The 24022-nt window shown below is 44.6% G+C and overlaps 1 protein-coding gene across 3 annotated transcripts in view; it reads left to right on the forward strand.

Annotated features, from left to right (window-relative positions):
* EXOC4 (exocyst complex component 4) overlaps nt 1-24022 on the forward strand; it is a 632193-nt gene that overhangs the window by 294177 nt on the left and 313994 nt on the right. For all 3 annotated transcript variants that reach the window (XM_030575818.1, XM_030575739.1, XM_030575663.1), the window contains exon 10: nt 16111-16207. In XM_030575818.1, the coding sequence (XP_030431678.1) occupies nt 16111-16207 (97 nt within the window). The remainder of the gene's footprint in view (nt 1-16110; nt 16208-24022) is intronic.

The raw sequence follows: 24022 nt of genomic DNA on the forward strand, positions 1-24022 counted from the left end.
CGGCACCGGCACCGGATCGCTCCGGCACCGAGAAGACTCCCCGGCACCGACCTTCTCCGGCACCGGAATCAGAGCCTAGGCCGTCGAAGTCTGATACTCCGGCCAGGCAGACCCGGCTTGAGCGCCCGGCCTCGACATCGGCCGCGGCGCCGCCGGCACCGTCAGCACCGTTGACTCCGGGCCCGGCGGGTCCGTTGAGTCCGGTGCCGCCGAGCTCCCCCATGAGATCTGGGGTTGAGATAGTGGTCCCATCCACTCCGGAGACCTTCGCCTCGGCTCGGGACCTTATTGCCCTGACTGAGCCCTCTCGGCTGCCACCCCCGGTACCTCCGGTGCGGGTTGTGTCCAGAGGCAAGCCCATGCTGTCGGCGCCGCCCAGAGACAGTCGTTCGCCATCCAGGTCCCGACGTCTTGGGCGCTCCAGATCCCGACGCCGCTCGCAGTCCCGGCACCGCTCCCCTCAGCGATACCGGTCGCACTCGCGGCAACGGTCGGCATCGAGACGGTCGCGGTCAGGCTCCAGTCGGCGTCACCGGCACCGCGACTCCAGGAGCAGGTCCCGACGCTACTCGCCGCACCGGTCGACCTCCCGGCACCGAGCTGGTGGCAGGTCCCGGTCTCGGTCGACCTCCCGGCGCTGAGCTGGTGGTAGGTCCCGGTCGACCTCCCGGCACCGAGCTGGGGGCAGGTCCCGGTCGACCTCCCGGCACCGAGCTGGTGGCAGGTCCCACTACCGAAGCGGCACCCGGTACCGATCAGGATCCCGGCACCGTGATAGATCCCGGTCCCGATCCCGGTCCCGGCACCGATATGACTCCCGGCACCGGTCCCCGGCACCGAGACGATCCTCCGTGCCGGCCCGCGCAGACCCATACCATCCGGGGTCGGCCCCGCCGTGGCCCTCGAGACAGCCGTCCGTATCTTCTCAGACGGACAGTGGGTATGCGCTCGGCACCGACCGGCAGGCGGCGCTGTTCGGGGATCCGCCGCTGCAAGACCAAGGCCCACAACAGTGGGGATTCTGGACACCCTGGGCATACCATCAGGCCCAGGGCCCCCAGCAGCTCCCTGCCAGACCGGCGACTGCGGAGCGTAGGGCCCCTGAAGCCTCCTTGTCTCGCCCCCCTCCCTCCCCGGAAGGGGAGGAAGGGTCCAAACAGCAGGACTCCGCTGTGGCTCCGGAGGCAGAGGCGAGGGCTGAGGATGACCCTCAGTTGGACACTATCGTGCCTGGGGTCTCCTCATCCTCCTCCCCGGATGAGGCGGTGGCGGGTACCTCCTCCAACAGTCCCCCCCCGCTGGATCTCAGGGCGCACCAGGACCTCCTCAGGCGTTTGGCTCAAAACCTGAGTCTGCAGGCAGAGGAGGTCTCGGAGATAGAGGACCCAATTGTCACCATCCTCTCTTCCGATGCTCCCACCAGGGTCGCCCTGCCGTTCATACGGACCATCCAGGCCAATGCCAATACTATCTGGCAGTCCCCGGCCTCCATCCCTCCGACAGCGAAAGGAGTTGAGAGGAAGTACATGGCCCCTTCTAAGGGGTACGAATATTTACATGTTCACCCGACTCCCGGTTCACTGGTAGTGCAATCGGTGAACGATAGGGAGCGTCACGGCCAGGAGGCTCCGGCCCCCAAATCCAGAGAAGCCAGGCGGAAGGACCTCCTTGGCCGTAAGGTGTATTCGGCTGGGGCGCTGCAGCTCAGGGTCTCTAACCAACAGGCCCTGCTGAGCAGATACGCCTTTAACTCCTGGGTGGCAGTGGACAAATTTAAGGAGCTGCTGCCACAGGATGCTCGCCAAGAGTTTACGGCCATCCTGGACGAAGGCAAGAAGGTCGCGCGCACGGCCTTACAAGCCTCCTTGGACGCTGCGGACTCGGCTGCCCGTACCCTCGCGTCAGGAGTTACGATGCGTCGCATCTCCTGGCTGCAGGTTTCCGGCCTTCCGCCGGAGCTCCAGCACACGATACAGGACCTTCCTTTCGAAGGCCAGGGCCTGTTTTCCGATAAGACAGACCCCAGACTTAAGAGTCTAAAGGACAACCGGGTCATTGCGCGGTCCCTCGGGATGCACACCCCCGTGACACAGCGTAGACCCTTTAGGCCGCAACAACAGCAGCACCGTAGGCCGTTTTCCCAGTTCCGCCAGCGGCAGGACCTTTACAGGCGCCGCGGCAGGAACGGCAGGCGCAGGCAGTCTGGGAACCAAGGGGGGCAGAACCAAGGCTCCTCGAAACCCCCGCCTGGTCCTAAACCTTCATTTTGAAGGTGCGCCCGAGGGCGCGGTAACAGTTTCCCTTATGGATCCTTTCCCCCCGTTTTCAAGCCGCCTTTCGTTTTTCCTCCCGGCGTGGTCCCAAATAACATCGGACCGCTGGGTCTTAAGCCTGGTGCAGACGGGATACCGCCTGCAGTTTGTTTCGTTTCCTCCTTCCCGCCCTCCTTCCTCGTCCCTCTTCAGGGACCCCTCTCACGAGCAATTCCTTCGACAGGAGGTGCAGACGCTCCTCAGCAAAGGAGCTATAGAGGCGGTTCCGGAGAACGAGAAAGGCAAGGGGTTTTATTCCCGCTACTTTCTGATCCCCAAGGCCAAGGGGGGCCTCAGGCCTATCCTCGACCTGCGAGAACTCAACAAATACCTCGTGAAGTTGAAGTTCCGCATGGTATCCCTGGGGACCATTATTCCATCCCTGGATCCGGGAGACTGGTACGCCGCCCTCGACATGCAGGACGCGTATTTCCACATTGCCATTTGGCCGCGCCACAGACGCTTTCTCCGCTTCGTTGTGGGGGCTTTTCATTATCAGTTTGCAGTCCTCCCATTCGGCCTGTCCACGGCCCCGAGGGTGTTTACAAAATGCATGGCAGTTGTCGTGGCGCATCTTCGGCGCAACCGTATCCACGTGTTCCCTTATCTGGACGACTGGTTGATTCGGGGCACGTCGGAACAGCAGGTCAGCAGCCATGTCCGCCTGATCACCGCCATATTTGCAAGTCTGGGCCTCTTGATAAACACAGACAAGTCCACTCTGAGGCCCACGCAGAAGGTGGAATTTATCGGGGCGGTCTTGGATGCCACTGTGGGCAGGGCCTCGCTACCTCTGCAACGGTTCCAGACCATGGCGGCGATCGTTCAACGTTTGCGGTCAGCCCCGTTGACGTCAGTGAGGACATGTCTAACCCTGTTAGGCCACATGGCGGCGTGCACTTTTGTGACCGGCTACGCTCGGCTCCACATGAGGCCTCTCCAGCTGTGGCTTATCAGCCGTTACAGGCCGCAAAGGCAACCTTTAGACATGTTAGTCACAATTCCCCAGAAGGTCTTAGATTCTCTCGGCTGGTGGTTGGACCAGTCCGTATTATGTGCGGGTCTTCCCTTTCACCCCTCTCAGCCATCGGTATCCCTGACAACGGATGCCTCAGATCTGGGCTGGGGGGCCCACCTAGGGACCCTGCGGACACAGGGCCTGTGGTCCCAGGAGGAGGTGGGGCTCCACATCAACATACGGGAGTTGAGAGCGGTCCGCCTTGCTTGTCAAGCGTTTTGTCATCAGCTTCAGGGTCGTTGTGTCGCCGTGTTTACGGACAACACGACGACGATGTACTATATCAACAAGCAGGGCGGCACCAGGTCCTCCTCCCTGTGCCACGAGGCGATACGTCTCTGGGACTTTTGCGTAGCCCACTCCATTCACCTCAGGGCTTCCTTCCTCCCTGGAGTACGGAACACTCTGGCAGATCGATTGAGCAGATCCTTCCTGTCACACGAGTGGTCCCTTCGCCCGGATGTCGCTCTCTCCATTTTCCGGAGGTGGGGTTATCCCCGGGTGGACCTCTTCGCGTCCAAGGGGAACAGGAAGTGCCCAGCGTTCTGCTCCTTTCAGGGCAGGGAGCCGGGGTCGATAGCGGATGCCTTCCTCATCCAGTGGTCGACCCACCTGTACTATGCATTTCCCCCGTTCCCTCTGGTCCACAAGGTCCTCCTGAAGGTGCGCAGGGACAGGGCGCTCGTGATCATGGTGGCCCCGGCGTGGCCCAGGCAGCACTGGTACACCATGCTGCTGGACTTGGCCATAGCCGACCCAGTTCCCCTGCCCCTTCATCCGGACCTGATTACCCAGGACCACGGGACCCTCTGTCACCCAGACCTGCAGTCGCTGCACCTAGCGGCCTGGCTCCTGCGTGGCTGACTGGCTCAGAGCTGCGCTGCTCTACGCCCGTGAGAGAGGTGCTCTTGAGCAGCAGGAAACCGTCCACAAGAGCCACATATTCAGCGAAATGGAAGCGCTTCTCCTGTTGGTGCGTAGAGAGAAATCTCCGCCCTATGGAAGTTTCGGTTTCCGAAATATTAGACTACGTTTTGTCCCTCAAAGGGCAAGGTCTGGCTTTATCGTCATTGCGAGTCCACCTAGCAGCTATCTCCACCTTTCACCCGGGTGTGGACGGTCGCTCCGTTTTTTCTCACCCGACGGTGTCGAGATTCCTTAAAGGGCTGGAACGTTTATTCCCTAACGTCCGTCCCCCTGCCCCAACCTGGGATCTTAACCTGGTGTTGTCCCGGCTCATGGGACCCCCCTTTGAGCCGTTAGCTACTTGCTCCCTGCTCTACCTCTCTTGGAAAACTGCCTTTCTAGTGGCTATCACCTCAGCTAGACGGGTGTCGGAGCTCCGAGTTCTGGTGGTAGACCCTCCATATACGGTCTTCCACAAGGATAAGGTGCAGCTGAGGCCACACCCTGCTTTTCTACCCAAGGTGGTCTCAGCCTTTCATATCAACCAAGAGATTTTCCTTCCGGTTTTTCTCCCAAAACCTCACTCCTCAGGCAGGGAGCAGCAGCTCCACTCGCTGGATGTCCGTAGGGCTCTCGCGTTCTACATAGAGAGGACTAAGCCCTTCCGAAAATCCCCCCAACTTTTCGTGGCGGTAGCAGATCGTATGAAAGGTCTTCCTATCTCCTCCCAGAGGATATCCTCTTGGGTTACGTCCTGTATCAGGACTTGTTATGACTTAGCCCATGTCCCTGCGGGCCGTGTGACTGCGCATTCTACCAGGGCGCAGGCGTCGTCGCTGGCTTTCCTAGCCCGTGTGCCCATCCAGGAAATCTGTCGGGCAGCGACCTGGTCATCGGTCCACACCTTTGCTTCCCACTACGCCCTGGTCCAGGAGTCGAGGGAGGATGCGGCCTTCGGAACTGCAGTGCTCCGGGCTGCGACTTCTCACTCCGACCCCACCGCCTAGGTATGGCTTGGGAGTCACCTAACTGGAATGGATGTGAGCAATCACTCGAAGAAGAAAAGACGGTTACTCACCTTTGTAACTGTTGTTCTTCGAGATGTGTTGCTCACATCCATTCCACACCCGCCCTCCTTCCCCACTGTCGGAGTAACCGGCAAGAAGGAACTGAGGAGCGGGCGGGCCGGCGGGGGTATATATAGAGCGCCATGGTGGCGCCACTCTAGGGGGCGACCTGCCGGCCCACTGGAGTTGCTAGGGTAAAAAAGTTTCCGACGAACGTGCACGCGCGGCGCGCACACCTAACTGGAATGGATGTGAGCAACACATCTCGAAGAACAACAGTTACAAAGGTGAGTAACCGTCTTTTATTACACACCATTGCACTATATCTGTATTGTGGGTTTAGCTCTTGTCTTCAGTCTCCAGAACTGATATTCTGGCACCTTGTGACCCCCAAAATTCTGAAAATAATATATTTTTAAATACGGAATTGGGGAAGACTCATATGCATTAAATAATTTTTTCCCGGGTTCCATATCCTTTATTATGGGGGTACTTACAAGTTTTAAAAACTCTCTTAGAATTGTTTTCTTCCTGAGTCCTTTAAACGTGGTATGCACGTTTGCAGGTGAGGGGAAAACATCTTTATGAAACAATTCCTGAAGGAACTTTGGAAATCTTGAGTAAACAAAACACACGGCATATATCCCATAGTGCATTTCATTAGATTATATGTGGTGTTCCAATTTACTCTCACCGGGTTGAAAGCCATTACTGATACTCAGCATGATAGAAAATTGCTAACTCTTTAAAAAAAAAAAATCAACCAAAAAAACCTCCACAAATATTAGCTTGTATTTTTCTAACAATAATATAATGCTTTGCACGGGCACAGTGAATTTCATCTGTATATCCCAATCCTTTATAAAAAATGTATGGCGGCTTATTTTACAGATGAGGGAATAGAGGAAGTTTCAGTAACTTGTCTCATGTGAGCCAGCAAGTCAGTTAAAATGTTGGGATTAGAATCCAAAAATCCTAGAAATTTTCAAAGTCACCAAAGGGATTTGGATGCTCAACTCCCATTAAAATGTCAGTCCAGATCTCTTCACTTCCAGATCCATAGTCAATCCATTATACCCCTTTGTGGTCCACTCACAGCAAATATTCAGTTACCTGAGATTTTTAAAATCTCTCAGAATTGTTTTATGCATATCCTGCTGACTGTAGTAATTAGAATAAATTTGTGCTTTGTGAAGTTCCTGATTATATTCTTGCAAAGTCAAAAAAACCCTCCAAATCAACTGGTGGTCAATGTTTTAAGGCAAATTTTAGCAGCAAGGAAGTAAAGCATATCTATTAATATGTAAAACAAAACCCCTTACATTAAAAGAATAATAGAAAAAGTTGCAAAGCCAAGCATTCAAAAGTTAGGAAATACCAAATTTTAAGTTTGTCTGCTTGTGTATAGGTGTTACGATGCAGTCTGTAAGTACGTGATCACATAGAATTTTTTCATTGGACCCCTGCCTCATTCAGTGCTCCGACAAGCTTGTCAAACACAGAGTTGGTAGTGCCTATGCTAAGAGGACATTCCCAGCTTTTAGGGCAATGAGCTTGCTCATGCTGTAGTTAATGCAACATCTAGGTGCTAATAGGTAGCAACATGTTCTGTTCTATATAGGTTCTTATACCACACTCATCACTGTAGTATCTGAGCACCTTCTAATAGTGCATTGAGCAATGTGACTAATTTCTGTCATGTCTTTTGTTCACTGATCCTGTACCAAGGGGGAGATGTGTGCATAGTGAAGTGTTTTGTTTTGGTAAGGTTGTTTCAATATACGTATTTCTCTGTGCACGTTAGAGAAGTCAAGTAAAAGAAACACACCTTGCGGAGTGTGGTTTGTAATGGTCCTTAGTTCCCGTGGAAGTTGGTACCACAGTCTCAGGTCAGCCCTGGAGAAAGCTCTTTTTTCTTAAACAGACGAGATTTCTTATGGTAGAAAGCTGCATTGTGCCAGAGAAGTGAAGCTGTCAACCACAGTTTTCATCTTAGAGCTTTAGATTATCTATCTTTTAGATATCCTGGGCCTAGGCAGTGGAGCACTTTGAAGATAAGGACTTGAATATGATTCATTATTCTATGGTGAGCCAGTATAGGTAGCAGAAGACAGGTTTAATACGTTCCCAATAGCCCATGTTTCTGACAAGACATTTTGCAGCAGTCTGTACTAGTTGGCATTTCCTAACATAGTAACCACTTTAAAAATACCCTAGATAGATAAGGTAGCTGGAAAAATACTGTTTGGGTTCCAGGAAAAGAGCCACCCATTTCCATTTGGAGATAGGTCAGGAGCCCCTCAACTAATGATTAAGAATCTAACCTTGTCACCTTTGTTAACCAGACTCTGCAGGTGAAGACTATTTGTACCCGAACTTCCTGTATCTTTTCCCTCATTCATTCCCTGCACACTCCGTTCAATTAATGCAGTGATAAGATAGTTATGTTGTAAAAAGCAGAAATACAAAGAGGAACCCAGACTTGCAGATTTTAATAGAAAAATAAGTTTGGAAGCAGGCAATTAAACAATGAACACATGCTTTGCTATTCAGTAACAGAGATCAGCCCCTGGTCTTTCTCATTGTCATCTGTTTTAAAAGAATCTGCTTTGCTGCTGGCAGTATCTGTGCAGCAGCTGATGTCCAGCTTGCTATGGAAATTTTCATACCAATGGACATTTTTATTTCTACACCTTGAGGCTGCACGTGCACAGCCTGAAATTACAAATCTATATCAGCTGATCCTTAACTAATCAAAAACTTCAAGAAAGGACAGAAGCAGCCAAATTGGTTCCCTTTCCTTTTTAGAGTTTGGATTGGTTCTTATGTTCAAGCAGGGGAAGGCTTGAGTGGTTTGCATGATGAATTGTTCATTCAATTGCTGTGGCTTCCAAGCCTTTTGGGGTGGGGGTGAGGATGTTTGTTTTTTATGGTCACATAGATTAACATGAAGTGACTTAGTGAGAAAGCAGCTTAGCTCATAGAGAGGTATAAAAAACTGTTCAGTATGTGCCTTAAAAACTTGTTTTGATAGAAGTTTGCCATAATAGATGAATTAAATGCAGTTGTCACATGCTGGCAAAGGGGTTGGAAACAAAGAGAGCAGGTAGGACAGGTTCTCTGCATCTCTTGAAGTTAATGTAACCCACAATCACTACTCATGTCGTTTTCAATATCTCAGCTGATTAGAGCTGGCTTGCCAGACCTATTCAGTAAACGGGATGGTTTGGAAAGGGTTACCTCGTACAGAGCACAGTGAAAGCTTTCTATATTAAAATACAAAAGTGGATCTGGGTTGAAGGTGGGGTGATTTAAGGCAGATATAGTCTCTGAGCAGTTAATTCGGTAATGTGTACACAATGCTTTTCAGGTATATTGTAAAGTATTATGTAAGTGCTAGAAATTGCACCTTTTCAAAGTGTTCTTATTAAGAGTGCAACAGCTTCCCCCTGATTGTTCTAGTAGAGATACTCTCTTCCTACTTATTACCAGAAGAATTGATCCTACCAGATGCTGAGAACCTCTTGCAAGATGCTGAGCAGCCTCATCTCTGGTGTGTTGAGCACCATCTAGGCATAAACTAAGAACTTGAGCAATGACTAATTCCTCATCAAACATGAATTTGGGAGGAGGGATAGCTCAGTGGTTTGAGCACTGGCCTGCTAAATCCAGGGCTGTGAGTTCAATCCTTGAGGGGGCCATTTAGGGATTTGGGGCAAAAATCTATCTGGGGATTGGTCCTGCCTTGAGTAGTGGGTTGCACTAGATGACCTCCTGAGGTCCCTTCCAACCCTGATATTCTATGATATTAATAGCAAATCCAGTACAACACTAAGGATCATTTTTGGTGGATGTCCAGTTTCTGCTGATGGAAAGGAAAAAACAAAAAACAAAACTTTCCATTCCTGCAAGTCATAATTTAAGCTTTGTAATGCTAATCTTCCCTGCTGCAGAGTCGCTAAAAATACTGGTACTGATAAGAGAACTGGCAGCACCTAGAATTAGGAACATCAAGTTTTGGTTTTGCCCTCAACATTTCAGCTTTGATGGCTTGAATTCTAATGTATTCTAGTTCTTAAATCACTGAAATAAGATCAAGGGTTTCAGCCTGCTTTTGTCTTGTGTATTCAGCTCTCACATCTGCCATACAACTGGCAATCCATGCTCAGGAGATGACTAGTATTAGAATAGCTGCAGTGTTACAGGTCAGCAATAAGGAGTGTCAGTAGCTGTAAAATAGGGAAACTTTCCCTCCTGTCAGTGATTGTTTTGCTCTTATCAGGGCTATTCATGATTAGTTTTTGTGTCTGTTAAAGCCTGGAATAGGGAGAAATAACGTTAATATTAAGTGGCAATCAGGACTTGCAATTTTCTCATCATGATACAGACAATAGCAATTGTTTTCTAAAGGTACAAAGTCTAGAAACAATATTTTTTTCCTTAACAGTTAAGGGAAGACGGTCTTGTGGTTAAGGCACACGACTTAGACTCTAGATCTATGTTCTGTTCCCACTTCTCATAGACTTCCTTCATGACCTGGGAGAAATGACTTAAACTCTCTCTGCCTCAGTGTTCTCATAGGCAAAGTGGAGATCACAGTCGTTGTGGGATTGTTGTGAAGCTTCATTAATTTACGAAACATTTTGAGTTTATTGGATGAAGGGTGCCCTAGAAGAGCTAAGCATAGGCATTATCATAATGTTTATTAATATAATACAAGTTCCTCATGTACTGTACATTAAGAAGGTGCATACGCTTGTAAGTCTTTGAGGGCAGTGACACTCCATCTTGATGAGCTGGAGAGCTGCTACTTAAAGAACTGAGTTGCAGAGAGCCCTGAAATCATGGTATGATGTCCCGAGTTACCTTTCAACATTGTGTTGAGATTATGGGTCTTCACAGCATGAGCTCCTCGTGTATTGATGTAACCTGATTATGAGATTTCCAAGCCACGTCAGGAATTTGGTATCTGCTTTAGTGACTCTTGGCTACTCCTTTTATTTAATAACACGTCTCCTTTGCCTTTCTTCCTCTGTCCTCTTGTCTGCTGAATGGGTGAGGAAGAAGTTTTCTGTCTGTACCACTTTGGCTCGTAAGAGAGGTCCCTGGGTCTCCGTGGCACAAAGAGACTTTCCCAGTGGTCAGCCAGATAAATCATTGAGACCCAAGCAGCATGGGATCAAGGTGTTGGGAGTGGACATGCCTGATGAGAGCTACTTCTTACAAAGAGAAGTGCAGGCTGGAAAAATGAGAGCATTGCTGTTGCTGCTCATTCCTTTGCATCCTGAGATTCTAGGTCTCTTAGTAATCTGCTCCTATCTTGTGTTTGCTCATTGTGTAGCATGACATTTCAGGCTCCATTACAGAAACATTTGCTACATTAGTAATGGACCCATCTCTGGCTCCCACTCACAAAGATATTCAGGTGGAGACACTTCACTGATGGCACAGCATTAGGATATCTTTTAACTCTGAAAAAATTTCACTTCACCTCACGTTTTTTTCCCTTGTAATATATTACTCAAGAGATTAAATCAGCAAGCCGGTGCTCATGAGAAGAAACTAGTGCAACATCTGTATATCTTGTAACAGCTGCAACACATTTAAGGCATTCCTAGTTGCTGTAAAATGTGGCTATTGCAGTTGCTTGCCATAAACTATTTTCAAGTTTAAAAAAGCAACCAAAATAAAACGGTTCTAAAAAGAAGACATTTCTGGAGCAATTGTTTATATTAGATTCCACATGACTACTGGTATTCTACATATACCGTAATACAGTATTGCACCAAACATGGATAGCTAGTTCACACCGTCCATGTTACTGGTAGCTATTGCTGTGATGATGGCACTCAGCACTTAGTTTAAAGTTTTTAGAAATGACTCAAAATTGGTTAAGCTTCACAACGCCCTTTTCCTCCCTGGTCAGGAAGGTAATACTGTTGTTCCCACTTTAAAATGGGGGAAACCGAGGCACAAAGAAGGGAAGTACTTGTCCCAAGCACATTGCCTATAGCATGTAGGAAGAGAATTCTGGAGTGCTTGGCTCCCAACCTCATGCTTGACTGTGAAAACTCTCCCAGCAGATCATGCCAACACTTTAGGGGGGAAAGTAGATATTTTGTCTCTCTCTATCATCTACCTCCTAAACTTGGGATCAGCCAGGGATTCCGCTGGCAGGCCACTGGTTTCTTTGGTTGTGTGCAAACCCACGCACATTCCTACTTCCCCCCTGCCCCCGCAGCAAGTCTCAGGCCTGGTCTACGCTGGGGGGGATCGACCTAAGATACACAACTTCATCTACGAGAATAGCATAACTGAAGTCGACATATCTTAGGTCAATTTACCTCGCATCCTCAAGGCATGGGGTCGACTGCTACCGCTCTCCTGTTAACTCGACTTCTGCCTCTCGCCACGGTGGAGTAGAGAAGTTGATGGCAGAGTGATCAGGGATTGATTTATCGCATCTACACTAGACGCGATAAATCGATCCCCAATAGATCGAATGTAGATATACCCTCAGAGCCCAAGTCTACCAGCTTGGCTCGTGGAGCTTGTGTCATGACACTAAAAATAACAGGGTAGATATTCCTGATCTGGCTGGAGTTTCAGCTCTAAGACCCAGGGTGGGGCTGGGTCTCAGAGCTCAGGCTCCAGCCCAAGCAAGAACATCTACTGTGTTACTTTTAGTGCCGTGGTGCATGACTGAATCTGTAGACTCGGGCTCTGCGACTCGCTGCCTGGGTTTATTTTCCTATCTAGACATACCCTTTGTAGGATGGATGATCAGACACCTTCTGCTGGTGTGGAGCAGCTAGGAGCATGGGACAGATGATGCTGTGTTGGCAGGGCCATGCATATAGTGTGTTACAAAATAAAGACAGTCCCTGCTCTGAAGAGCTTAGTCTAAGGCCTTGTCTAACAGGGGATTTCAGCCATCATTGGCCAGCCACTGCACATCTGCACCATTTGGATAGGCAGACCAAAAGTCTGCATTAAGAGTACTTGTTTTGTATGCAGGCAAAGAGGCTGTAAGCCAGTTTGCACCCTGCTTGGAATCAGGAATAAGCTCTCTTGTGCAAATCATGGTTTTTCAGAGTGTACTTGTATCTATGTGTCTATACTGCTAAGTTCAGACAGAGAGTAGAGGTGGGAGGTCACAGCACAAGGAGAGGCCAAAGGAGTGAGGACAGTTATAGGTTATATTGTAATAGAAAGGTTTGTTGCAGCGGTGTACCTGTTTTTGTATATTCAGGACATCATTGGAAATGAGCTCTGTGAATCAATATCTTTCCGGTACAATATTTTAATATAAATAAAATTGCTTTTCTTTGTAGCTCCCACCTACGCACAGAGCATCTATTATTATTAATTGAAAGTTTAAGAGCAGAGAAGATTAAAAAGTATATCCTTCTGCCTGAGTTCTGCTGTTCCCAGCAGTGCTCTTCCTAACTCTCTTGCATAATGTGCTCGAGCAGATAAGACAGATTGTTTTATTCCTTGCTATGAAGTTCCTCCCAGTCAATAATATTGATTAGTGCAGGGTGACTTGACGTAACAAGAATAACACCCTTTTCTTAATCTGAGCCTGTATTTCCTAATTCATGCCTCAAAAGTTCATGCTTGGATGAGTTCTTCAATAAGTCAGTTAGTGACAGACCCCACTAGAAAATGCAGAGTCAGACGTTAATGGGAGAAATGAATAATTTTCCTTCTAAGGGGTACTTTTTTTTTTCTCCTTTCCACATTTAAATTCTGTCATATTTTTGAGGGTTTTTTTTAAGTTAGCTTGAGCGTAAACATTTGTTTCATTTTTTGAGAATTATCCTTTCTTTAATTGGAAATAGAATATGTTTATGAACTGTGTATCCTTAGCTAGTTCTGCGTGTTCATTGAATCCTCTTGTTAGCACAGAAATTTTCATATGTCTTAATGTGCCCTAACTCTTCTGTTAATGTTTATACACACATCTGGGGAGCTGAGTTTACTGGTCAAAGTAAATCTAAATACCCATAGTTTATGTGATCAATTCACTCCCCTCCTCGCCCACCCATTTTAATGATTTCATAAAGGACATACAATACAGCATACAGTAAGATCTTTGACAAAGATTTTCAACATAGAAATACTGTATAGTGAAGCCTAGAGGTCAAGACTTGGAAGTCCTGAAGTCTGCTCTGGGCTCTGCCCTTGACTCAGAATCACTTAACGTCTGTGTATCTCAGCCCTGGTCTAAATTACAAACTTGTAGTCGGTTTAACTATGTTGGAACTTCCATACCCCTGAGGGACACTGTTAGAGCAGCCTAGCTCCCGGTGTAGACAGTGCTATGTTGATGGGAAAGCTGCTCCTCTCGGAGATGTGGAGCACCTGTGCTGACGGGAGAAGCTGTCTGGTTGGCATAGGTGGTGACTTCACCAAGCACTGCAGCGGGGCAGCTGCAGCACTGTAAGTGTGGACAAGACCTCTGTTTCCTTATGTATTTAATTGGAATTTTAACATTTACCTGCCTAATAGGGGGCAGTGTGAGGGTCTCTTTGAATCAGTATCAGGGCTGAGAATTGTTCTCTATCAATGTCCTCGACAACCAATCTGTGGACAAGCGCCAGTCCCTGAGATCTCCCTGATGCAGTTTAGGAAGGCAACAAGCTGGTCCCTGGTATCAAAAAGGTTGAGAAACGCTGTCTATATATAGGGTGACCAGACAACAAGTGTTAAAAATCGGGATGGGGGTGGGGGGTAATAGGAGCCTGTATAAGAAAAAGACCAAAAAACACCTGACTGATCCCCGATCTCTGTACTAAGATTGTTAACATAATGACCACATAGATTTAGCGATGGTACAGCTTTTGTGTGTCTTGGCTGCTCGGCAAAGGACTGAGGCATGTAAAGTTCACTCTGAAAAGAAAATGGGAGTCATTTATTCATTGGTTCTCACCCCTCCCCCCCTTTTTCCTCATTTCAAGATTGAGTTTTCCTCCCATGTCAGGGGAGATAGACATGACGGTCAAAGAGCATAGTACTCTCCTGCCACTGGTTTGATTTCGGGTAGTATTGTAGATGGGAAAGAGGCTATCAAAATCATGTGACTAGGCTCTTTATTGTTTGTTTTTAATTAATGGATGATTCATGTGTATTATGTGCCATTCCAAGAACACCGCCAAAATATCCGTACAAACATAACCCAACTGAGTTAGATTCCTTAGGGCTAGATTCAGACCCGGTTCTGAGAGCCTAACACTTGGAACTAAAACGGGGGAGAAGGTTGTGTTTAAGACTCCATTATCAACCACAAAGTGAGCAGTGCTGAGTGACAGGGGAAAACGGCCACAATGATAGGGTAATATAGTATATTGAATGATCAGAGATTCCACAGTCAGAATTTTTTGTCATTCACATTTGAGACAGAATAAACTCCAGCTTGCTCTCCCATTGTTTTGTTTAGGGTTAACAGGAGTACAGTCTTGCAGCTATCAAGAGATATGACGCACAGAATGAATGGCTGTGTCGAGTAAGAAAATGCCAGTTTTACAGTTATTTTTTGTCTATATCTGTGCTTAAAGCCAATTGATAGTAGGATTTATCTGTGGCAGTAACTTTGGTATAGAGGTAATGACACAAGACTGGTGTTTCATTTCTGGTTTTAAGATCTTTAGTCCAGTTTTCAGCTCTGTAAATCACACTAAGCATGTGTATACTGTACCTTCCAAGAGATGGCCCTTTGATTAACTGATGCAAGTGAATGTGCAAAATCAGATATTTTTCTGCTATATCTGCAAAACACTGGGTTTGCATGTACTGTACCTGGGATCTTGGCAGAGAAGTCACAAGAGTCAAACAATGTGGGAAATTGTTTGACTCTTAAAATACTTTACCTAAGAGATCTAAAAAATCAATGGACCTGCACAAACAAAATAAAATAAAAAGGAACAATAGTTAGGATATCATAAGATACACAATATAAAAACCAAGCTAGCTCCTAAGAAAACAAACACCAGCAATAATATTTTGCACTTCTACAGAGCCTTTCATGCTAGGATCAAAAGCGCTTTCCAGATGTTATAGTTAAGTTTCCAAATATCTCTTAAAAGTAGGTGGTGGTATCTTTGTTTACCAGAGCCTGGCTGTTAGCTCAAGCAATAGAGACACTCATTCTTTTGAGAGAGGATGGTTCAGTGGTTGGGGCACTAACCTGGGACTTGGGAGACCCAGGTTTTATTTGCTGCTTTTCCACAGACTTCCTGTGTGACCTTGGGCAAGTGACTTTAACTCGATTCCTCATTAATAAATGGGAGCAATACTTCTAGGAGTGTTGTGAGGGTAGAATCCATTAATAATATCTGAGCATTTCAGAACTATGGTAACAGGGGCCATATAAGTATCTAAGAAGGATAGGTGGGTAAACTGAGGCACAGGGCAGTTGATGGTTTGCCCAAGGACACACTGCAATTCAGATGCGACAATGGGAATAGAAACTGAGTCTGATACCTAATTCGGTGCTCAGTCCTCTAGGCCAGCTCTCAACCCACACTGTTGTTAACAACCAGGAAGGAATATAGTCTCTTATGTTTACTAATGGTGATGTGATCCTTGTCTTTATTTTGTCTTTGAGTAAAAAGTTACACATTGGAAGCCCAGTTTATCCTAATAGAACAGAAGAATTGAAATATGTTCATTTAATTACAGACCTTTCATGATGCATGTTGAAGAAGGGGGGGAGCCTGAAATGATTTTAAGAATCTAATGAATTTTAGAAAGGTTACATTCAGATCTTGTAACAAAACGCTCCTTGTGTATTTTTGTTTTCAAGGAGGTCCTGATGATAATTTAATTGAAGGTGGTGGATCAAAGTTTGTCTGCAAACCAGGTGCAAGAAATATTACTGTCATCTTCCATCCATTACTCAGGTAAGGTTTCATATATGTATCTATAAATACAAATAAATAATTGGAGCAAGTGGAAATAATGTGCTTTCTTGAACTGTGTTTGTCTTGGAGAGGGTTGGGGATTGTTTTGTTTTGTAGAGAGAAGTGGTGTCATTTCTGTTTCTGAGATGAAATACCATAGCACTGATGATGTATTGATGCTCTTGCTGTAAAGTTATTCTCCTAGATAAGTTCATGGATGATAGGTCCATCAATGGCTATTAGTCAGGATGGGCAGGGATGATGTCCCTAGCCTCTGTTTGCCAGAAGCTGGGAATGGGCAACGGGATGAATCACTTGATGATTACCTGTTCTGTTTATTCCCTCTGAAACACCTGGCATTGGCCACTGTTGGAAGACAGGATACTGAGTTAGATGGACCTTTGGTCTGATCCAGTATGGCCATTCTTATGTAAAAAGTCTCCAGGTAGCTTTACAGCAGATGTGCACTTCATCTCTTAAAGCTCGATAGATCTCCTGCTGGGCTTACTTGCTTGTTTTGACCCCTTTTGCATGAAACAATGTAATTTATTATTGATCAGCGCTGGGAAAAGTTTAATCACAGCTTGTGGCAAATTGTTTATCATTCATTGTCCGTTATGTTTAATAAAAGTCAGAGGAATATTTTCTGTATTGCAAGGTAAGTTAATTTCTCAATAAACAGGTACAACTTACGGACTGCAAATTAAGTCCCTGGTCTAGGGTGCAGCATCAATTATTAAAATACATTAGAAATTCTCAGCTGAAAGTTCATCAAGGGCTGTTGGAAGTTCTAAAATATTTGAGCTGAGTTAGTTAGAAATAGGAGGCTTATTGCAGCGCTGTTCAATTTTAATTTCACCCTTTCCACCTTGTGATTTAGTGATTAATTTTCTTTTATCATCAGTGCAGAATAATATGAGGTTTCTTTTCCTGTGCAATAGCCTACAAACTTGTCTTGCACCTCTAGTTTTTCACTTGGGATTCCCCTTCGTTGTTGTGCCTGATTTTCCTCTAGCCAGTAGCAGAACAGACCTCGGAATAGCACCGTCTCTTAACATTATTTATATTACTATTAAAAATCACTTATGTTAGTGTGAATTTTTGCAGCACTTTACAAACATTGGGCCTCATCAAGAGAGGAACTGAAACCCCCCAGTTGCCATCGAAGTCTGAGTGCTGTGGGCATTTATGATTTCTCAGGGTCAGAGTTATGGAGTAAAGCATGTTCCTTGCCCTGGGGGCTAACATGCCAATATTTGTTTTCAATTTGTGTTCCTATTTCTAGAGAGGTGGCCATGTTTAGTGATCAGAGCTGGGAGTCAACTCCAGAGTTCTGTTCTCCTCTCTGCAGATGACTTACTAACTGCTTTTAGGCAACTTACATAATGTTTCTGTGCCTCAATTTCTTCAGCCATATAATGAAGATACATTACTTGATCTTTGACAGGGTCACTGGCCTAGTGAATAACAGGGAAGCTGTAGATGTGATATATCTTGATTTTAGTAAGGCATTTGGCACAATCATACATGACAGTCTCATAAACAAACAGGAATTGAGGTCTAGATGAAATTACGATAAGGTGGGTGTGCAACTGGTTGAAAGACCATATGCAACCAATTATCAATAGTTTGCTGTCAGACTGGGAGGACATATCTTCAGGGGTCAGTTCTGGGTCTGGCACTAGTCAGTACTTTCACTAATGACTTGGATAATGGAGTGGAGACTGTGCCTATAACATTTGCCGGTGACACCAAACTGGGAGGATTTGCAGACACTTTGGAGGACAGGATTAGAATTCAAAACGACTGAAAAACTGAAGAATTGTTCTGAAATCAACAAAATGAAATTCAGTAAAGACCAATGCAAAGTACAGCACTTAAGAATAAAAAAGCAAGCGTGTAACTACAAAATGGGGACTAAGTGGCTAGGAGGTAGTACTGCTAAACAGAATCTGAGGTTATAGTGGACTACAAATTGAATATGAGTCAACTGTGTAATAAAGTTGTAAAAAAGGCTGGTGGTATTCTGGAGTGTATTAACAGAACTGTTGTGTGTAAGACAAAGGAGGTAATTGTCCTGCTCTGCTCTGCATTGGTGAGGTCTAGGCTAGAGTACTGTGTCCAGTTCTGGGTGGACCACTTTAAGAAAGATCTGTGGACATGTTGGAGAGAGTCCAGAGGAGAGCTATGGAAACGATAAAAGGTTTAGAAAACCTGACCTATGAACAAAGATTAAAAATGTTTAGTCTTGAGAGAAGAAGAGTGAGGTGGGGACCTGATTAGTCTGCAGATATGTTAAGAGCTGTTATAGAAGACAGTGATCAAATATTTTCCATGTCCACTAAAGGTAGGGCAAGAAGTAATGGGCTTAATCTGCAGCAAGGGTGATTTAGATTAGGTATTGGGGAAAACTTTCTAACCATAAGGATAGTTAAGCTCGGGACTAGGCTTCCAAGGGAGGTTTTGGAATCCCCCATCACTAGAGGCTTTTTAAAAACAGATTAGACAAACACCTGACTGGGAGGGTCTCCATATACTTGGTTCTGCTTCAATGTAAGGGACTGGGCTTGATGACCTCTCATGGTCCCCTTCCAGCCCTACATTTCTATGATTCTATAATAGCCTATCTTTACAAGTCTTAAATAATAATCCCTATATGTGGCAAGGATATATTAATTAAAATTTGTTGTGTGCTTTGAAATCCTTGGATGAAAGGGGCTACATATATAAAAATTATTACTGTGTGATACTGTATGAGTCAATAGCAATAAATGAATTGGATTATTTTTGTTAACACCATTTTATTTCCCCATGTCTCCTTTACATTGTAAGAAACACTGATTGCTAACTTGCATGCTGTACTTTTTTCTCCTTCATTTGACAAGGAGCTTTTGCTCTGCATTTAAAATCCTCGTTTAACGAATTTACTGGCAATTAACTAATGTGTAAATAACTTCAGAAAGCATGTTGCATAAAGTCATCAACCACTTTATTATGACAGAGAAAGACAACTATTATTGTAATGTGCTATACAAAGTGACCAGTTTGCTATGGCATGTGGTTCTGGCTGTTCATCTTTAGGTGACTCTATTGGCTTGTCACAGACAATCAGATATTACTTTATTGCTGACACCCTTTACAAGTGTGTGAGGTATAATGAAAACTTCTTTCCCCATTTTCTCTCTCCTCTCACTCCCACCTTCCATCCCCTGCCCCAGTCAACACAGATGATGCATTTTGAATAGCAATTTTCATGACACCCTCTGGTTTCATTACCAGCTTGATGGGTAGGCAGTGGAAATAATTTATGTCATAAACGCCGTTACAACAAGATTTAAGATTGAAAGATCTTGGAGTACAATATGCTTGTCACACAGTGAGAAAGATGGCATTTGCAACATCTTAACTTACTTTTGTGGAGCAGCACATCAATAACTGTGTGAAGAGGAAAAAAATGGCTCTGTGGCACAAATTATCATTTTACTTACCCCACAGTGATGTGAGCCTCAGGAGGGGAGAGTTGTTAGTAATGTGATTTGTTTAGCATAATGCCACTAACCATATCCATCAAGAGAATAAATAGGTGTGTAGAAGACCTGGCTGTTTGGTTGTAATTAACAAGAATTTCTTCTGCTATGCACAGTGAAAGCCTTCTTGCCGCAACTGCAAATTAGAGCTGCCATGCTATGGAGAGAGCTGGTTCCCAGCAGTTTGTGGGATGAGGGTGGCACTGATTTTTTTAACTAAACAACAATACTAAAGAACCCCACAGAAATAAGGCAAAATAGCAGGAGCCGAAGACATTCGTGACAAAGTACTGGTTTACCAGATAACCCAGGTGGTAATTTGACCACTGATCTTAAAACCAACCGGCCTTACTGCATCATTTTTGGATGAAAAGAGCAGAATTTGATGGACTTTTGTAAATAATGTTGACATTTGGGAGAACTCACAGCACAAAGTCTTGCAATTAATGTTTGTTTGCCAGACCTTTGACAACATTGTATCTTATATACTCTCTTGTATTAAGGGCCTAGCTGAGAGAATTCCTTTAGACTGGCTTACATACAAATGTACCCCACCCTGGGCTGACTCCTCTGCATGGCCCTTTCTGACACACATTAACAGTTCATTAATACCCTTTTGTCTAGTCCGGTTTCCAAAACACTAGATAAAAGTGCATTAATGAGCTGTTAATGTGCATCAGTGGGATCCACATAGACAGTGTGCAGCAGGGTAATTTGGGGTGAATTCACACCTTAGCTTGCTGCAAGCTAATATTTTTTTCTATTTTTTATCTAGTTAAATTTTTGCACTAACAGGAAAATTTTAAAAATACCTCAGATACTAGCTGTTGTTTATTCAGACTCTTAACGACTGGAAGCACTGAGCAACTAAGGATCATTGAAATTCCAGTGAATGTTCCAATGATATTACGTTTTGCTAGCTGAGTGTGCTGTCACTTAATGTCCTGCTGTGTTGAATCTTGTGTGGAGTGTTCTAAACCAGAACCCTCCAGCTTTTCTGGTCCTGAGTTTGAATTAATCTCTCATTTTGTATTTCTACTCTGAAAAGCAGTGCTGTTTAAATGATAGCCCGGGGCTCCACATTTTCTGTGTCTCTGTGATTTCCCAATAAAATATGCTGAGATTTTTTTTTCTGACTTACATCTGGGGCTCTGAAAATCAAATTGAGATCTGTCCTCCTTGCACACTAGGAACAAAGCTTGATCCAAAGCCCACTGAAGATCGTGGAAGTTGTTCTGTAGATGTCACTGGGCTTTGGATTATCCCCATTATCCCCAGTAACATAGGTTCTACCTGTGCAACGCTATTGTCTTGACTGGGTTTGCCCAGGTGGACGTGACTGGAACTTAATAAAGAGACAAGGTGGGTGAGGTAAAATCTTTAATTGGACCAACTGGTGTTAGTGAAAGAGACAAGCTTTGAGCTACACAGAGCTCTTTTTCAGGTCTGGGCTGTCTCTTTCACCAACACCAGTTGGTCTAATAAAATATATTACCTAAAATATTATTAAAAGATATTACCTTATCCACCCTTTTGTCTCTCATATCCTGGGACCAGCATTGCTACAAGAAGATTGGAACTTAATAATCAATTCTGTTGATGATTCACAAGGAGCAATACAGTGAAGGTTACCTTTCCATAACAGAACTGGCTCTGCAGAGCTACAAAGAGTTAAGAGCAGTACACACTTGCTTTAATCAGTGAAGTCAGCAAAAATGATTGTGAATGTGCACAGAGAGCAAATCTGTTGAGTGAGATGCTTTTTGGTATGTAGCCATTTGTCAAAATAAAACCACTCTTTAAAAATGCACTTGTTGTTTTATGTTATGAACTCTTATATACTGTTACTCCAGACACAACACTTGTGATTTCAAAATGTCAAAGAGGACAAATATGTGAACTGTTTTCAAAGCGTGCCTGCCTTAGAATTCAGGCGGTGTAGCAAGCCAGAAATGGGAAAGGAAATGCTATGCAGGTCTGAGATATGGGTCCTAATTTCCACTAGGACAAATAGGATGCACCAAACCCCCCAGATTAATTACCAGCCCTTAATGATATACCGCCCCACATGTAATAAATGAACAATGGATTTTCAGAAGGCAAGTGGGTATTCAGAAAGAGATGATTCCTGGGAATAGACTTTTACTAGCAGGTTTTGAACATATTAAAACTAATTGCACTTACAAATTGAAAAGGAATACACATCTGATTTCCCTTAATTACCTATTGTGGGAGGTGTTGAAGTATAAAAGCTAGCACAGTGAGAGTCCAGTTTCCATCTTCATCCTCCACTGATAACCAGCATCTGCTTGCATTGTTAATGTGACGGGTAGAAGGTGTTATTGGTGAGTGGACTAACCTCTCCCATTGGCGGAAGAAAAGGTGGCGGACGAAATCCGAAGTCCTGTGCATTGTGGAATCTTAACAGCCTGAGTGACAAGTCTGTTCTAACATTTGTTTGGTGTTCTTTTTTGTTTGTTTCAGCTGGCATTTGAGAGGCACATGCCTCTTCAGAGTAATAATCATTTTACATATGCTTTATGGAGTATGTTTATTACCAGACAATTGAAGAACAGATGTCTGCAGTCTTGAGGCTGTGTGTGTGGAAGGGGGGAGGGAGGGGAAGGGATGGACGAGAAGGCGCTGGAGACATGGAGATGATAACTTTTCAAATTGTGAATACCCTGTTGATCCTAATGCAGTTGAACACTGTTTGGATATTAAGTATCAGGGCCTCAAGGGGGTATCTCTTTATTAATATCAGCCACACTTCATTAGGATCAGACAGCAATTAAAAGGGTTGCAGGATGGCACAGACAGCAAAATGCTGCTCATCAGCCTGAAAGAAGCAGTTGCATCTTAGCAAGTTTGTATCCATGTCAGGAAATGGAATGAGAAAACTAAACTGTCTTGGCACCCCAGTTTACCTGTCTGTCTGATGGGCAGTCTCCGTCAGATAAGGAGGCTGCTGCTTGAACGGAAAAAAAATGCAATGTAATATCACTGATCTTCTAATCACTGCATCCAGTTGCAGAGTGAGTAGTTAGAGAGTTTGCCTCACATAAAGAAAAGGGAATAACAAACAGAAGCTGCCATTTTGACAATCTGGTCATGTAGTTTGAGACACAGGAAACACAGCACAACATTTAAATACATGAATGACAGGACAGCTGTCAGTTGCTATCAGGTACGTTTTTATATTGTTTTGAATTTGGTGGGGGTGAGGTTAATTTAACAAATTAAACTAACCCCCATAATTCTAAAATAGCAGCGTTTCAAAGCTGCTGTAAGATAAAGTTCCTGTCTCTTTCATCTATTCCATTACTGAAACAGTGAGAGAAGCTCTGTGTGTGTGTGTGAGAGAGAGAGAGAGAGAGAACGTATATAACATACTGACAGCATGTGCTTTGTCCCCCTCTAGGGGCTGGTTCTAGAGGATAATAGTTTACTCTGCTGCCTGTTGGAGTTACTCTGTCAGCCAAGTGTGATCCGTCTGTGCTAAGGTGCTGAAGTTTGGGATTCAAATCCCATTGACAATCCCTGAGGGGGTTTGTTACATATACATAAATACTATGAATGATATATATGTAAATATAAATATGTATATTCACTTAGTAACTATCGCCTGGCAGCATTAGAAACAATCATTGCAAGCTTTAATTATTGGTAGGTGTTTTATAAAATTAAGGTCATTGTTACTTCTGTTAAAATGTAGGAATTACTGAACACTTGGGCAACTTTGAAAATCACACCTTAAGGGGTTTGGACGCTATATTTCCTATGCAGCTTTGAAAGTGTCAGCTGCAAATACAGTCTGGATGTGATTCTAAATGTGCAGTATGTCTGTAAATAATTCAAATGAAAGAATCCATTTACTCAATTACAGAACCTATAGGTACTTTCCTGGTTACACTTTACATAAAAATAATATTTAGGAAGCTTTAATAGTTAATGTTCTATAAAAACTGTTTTTCAATAAATGATAAATGATGCTATAAAATGCTGTAGAGAAGTACTATAAAATTACTTCAGTATTTCATATTACTTACATTCCTATTATATGAAACATAGAAATGGGAAAATGAACATGTTGGTGTATATGTGTGTGGTATGTGTTAATATATATGCATAATTAATTTATATTAAATATATATAACTGTCTTTACACCATATTAAAATAATCTTGAAATAAGTTGCTAGGAAAAATATATTTACATTAATAATTTAACTGTTAATGTGATTATTAACTTAAATGTACAACGTCAAATAATTTTAGGCCCAAAATTAT

This window comes from Gopherus evgoodei, chromosome 1 (assembly GCF_007399415.2).
Source record: "Gopherus evgoodei ecotype Sinaloan lineage chromosome 1, rGopEvg1_v1.p, whole genome shotgun sequence".
NCBI lineage: Eukaryota > Metazoa > Chordata > Testudines > Testudinidae > Gopherus > Gopherus evgoodei.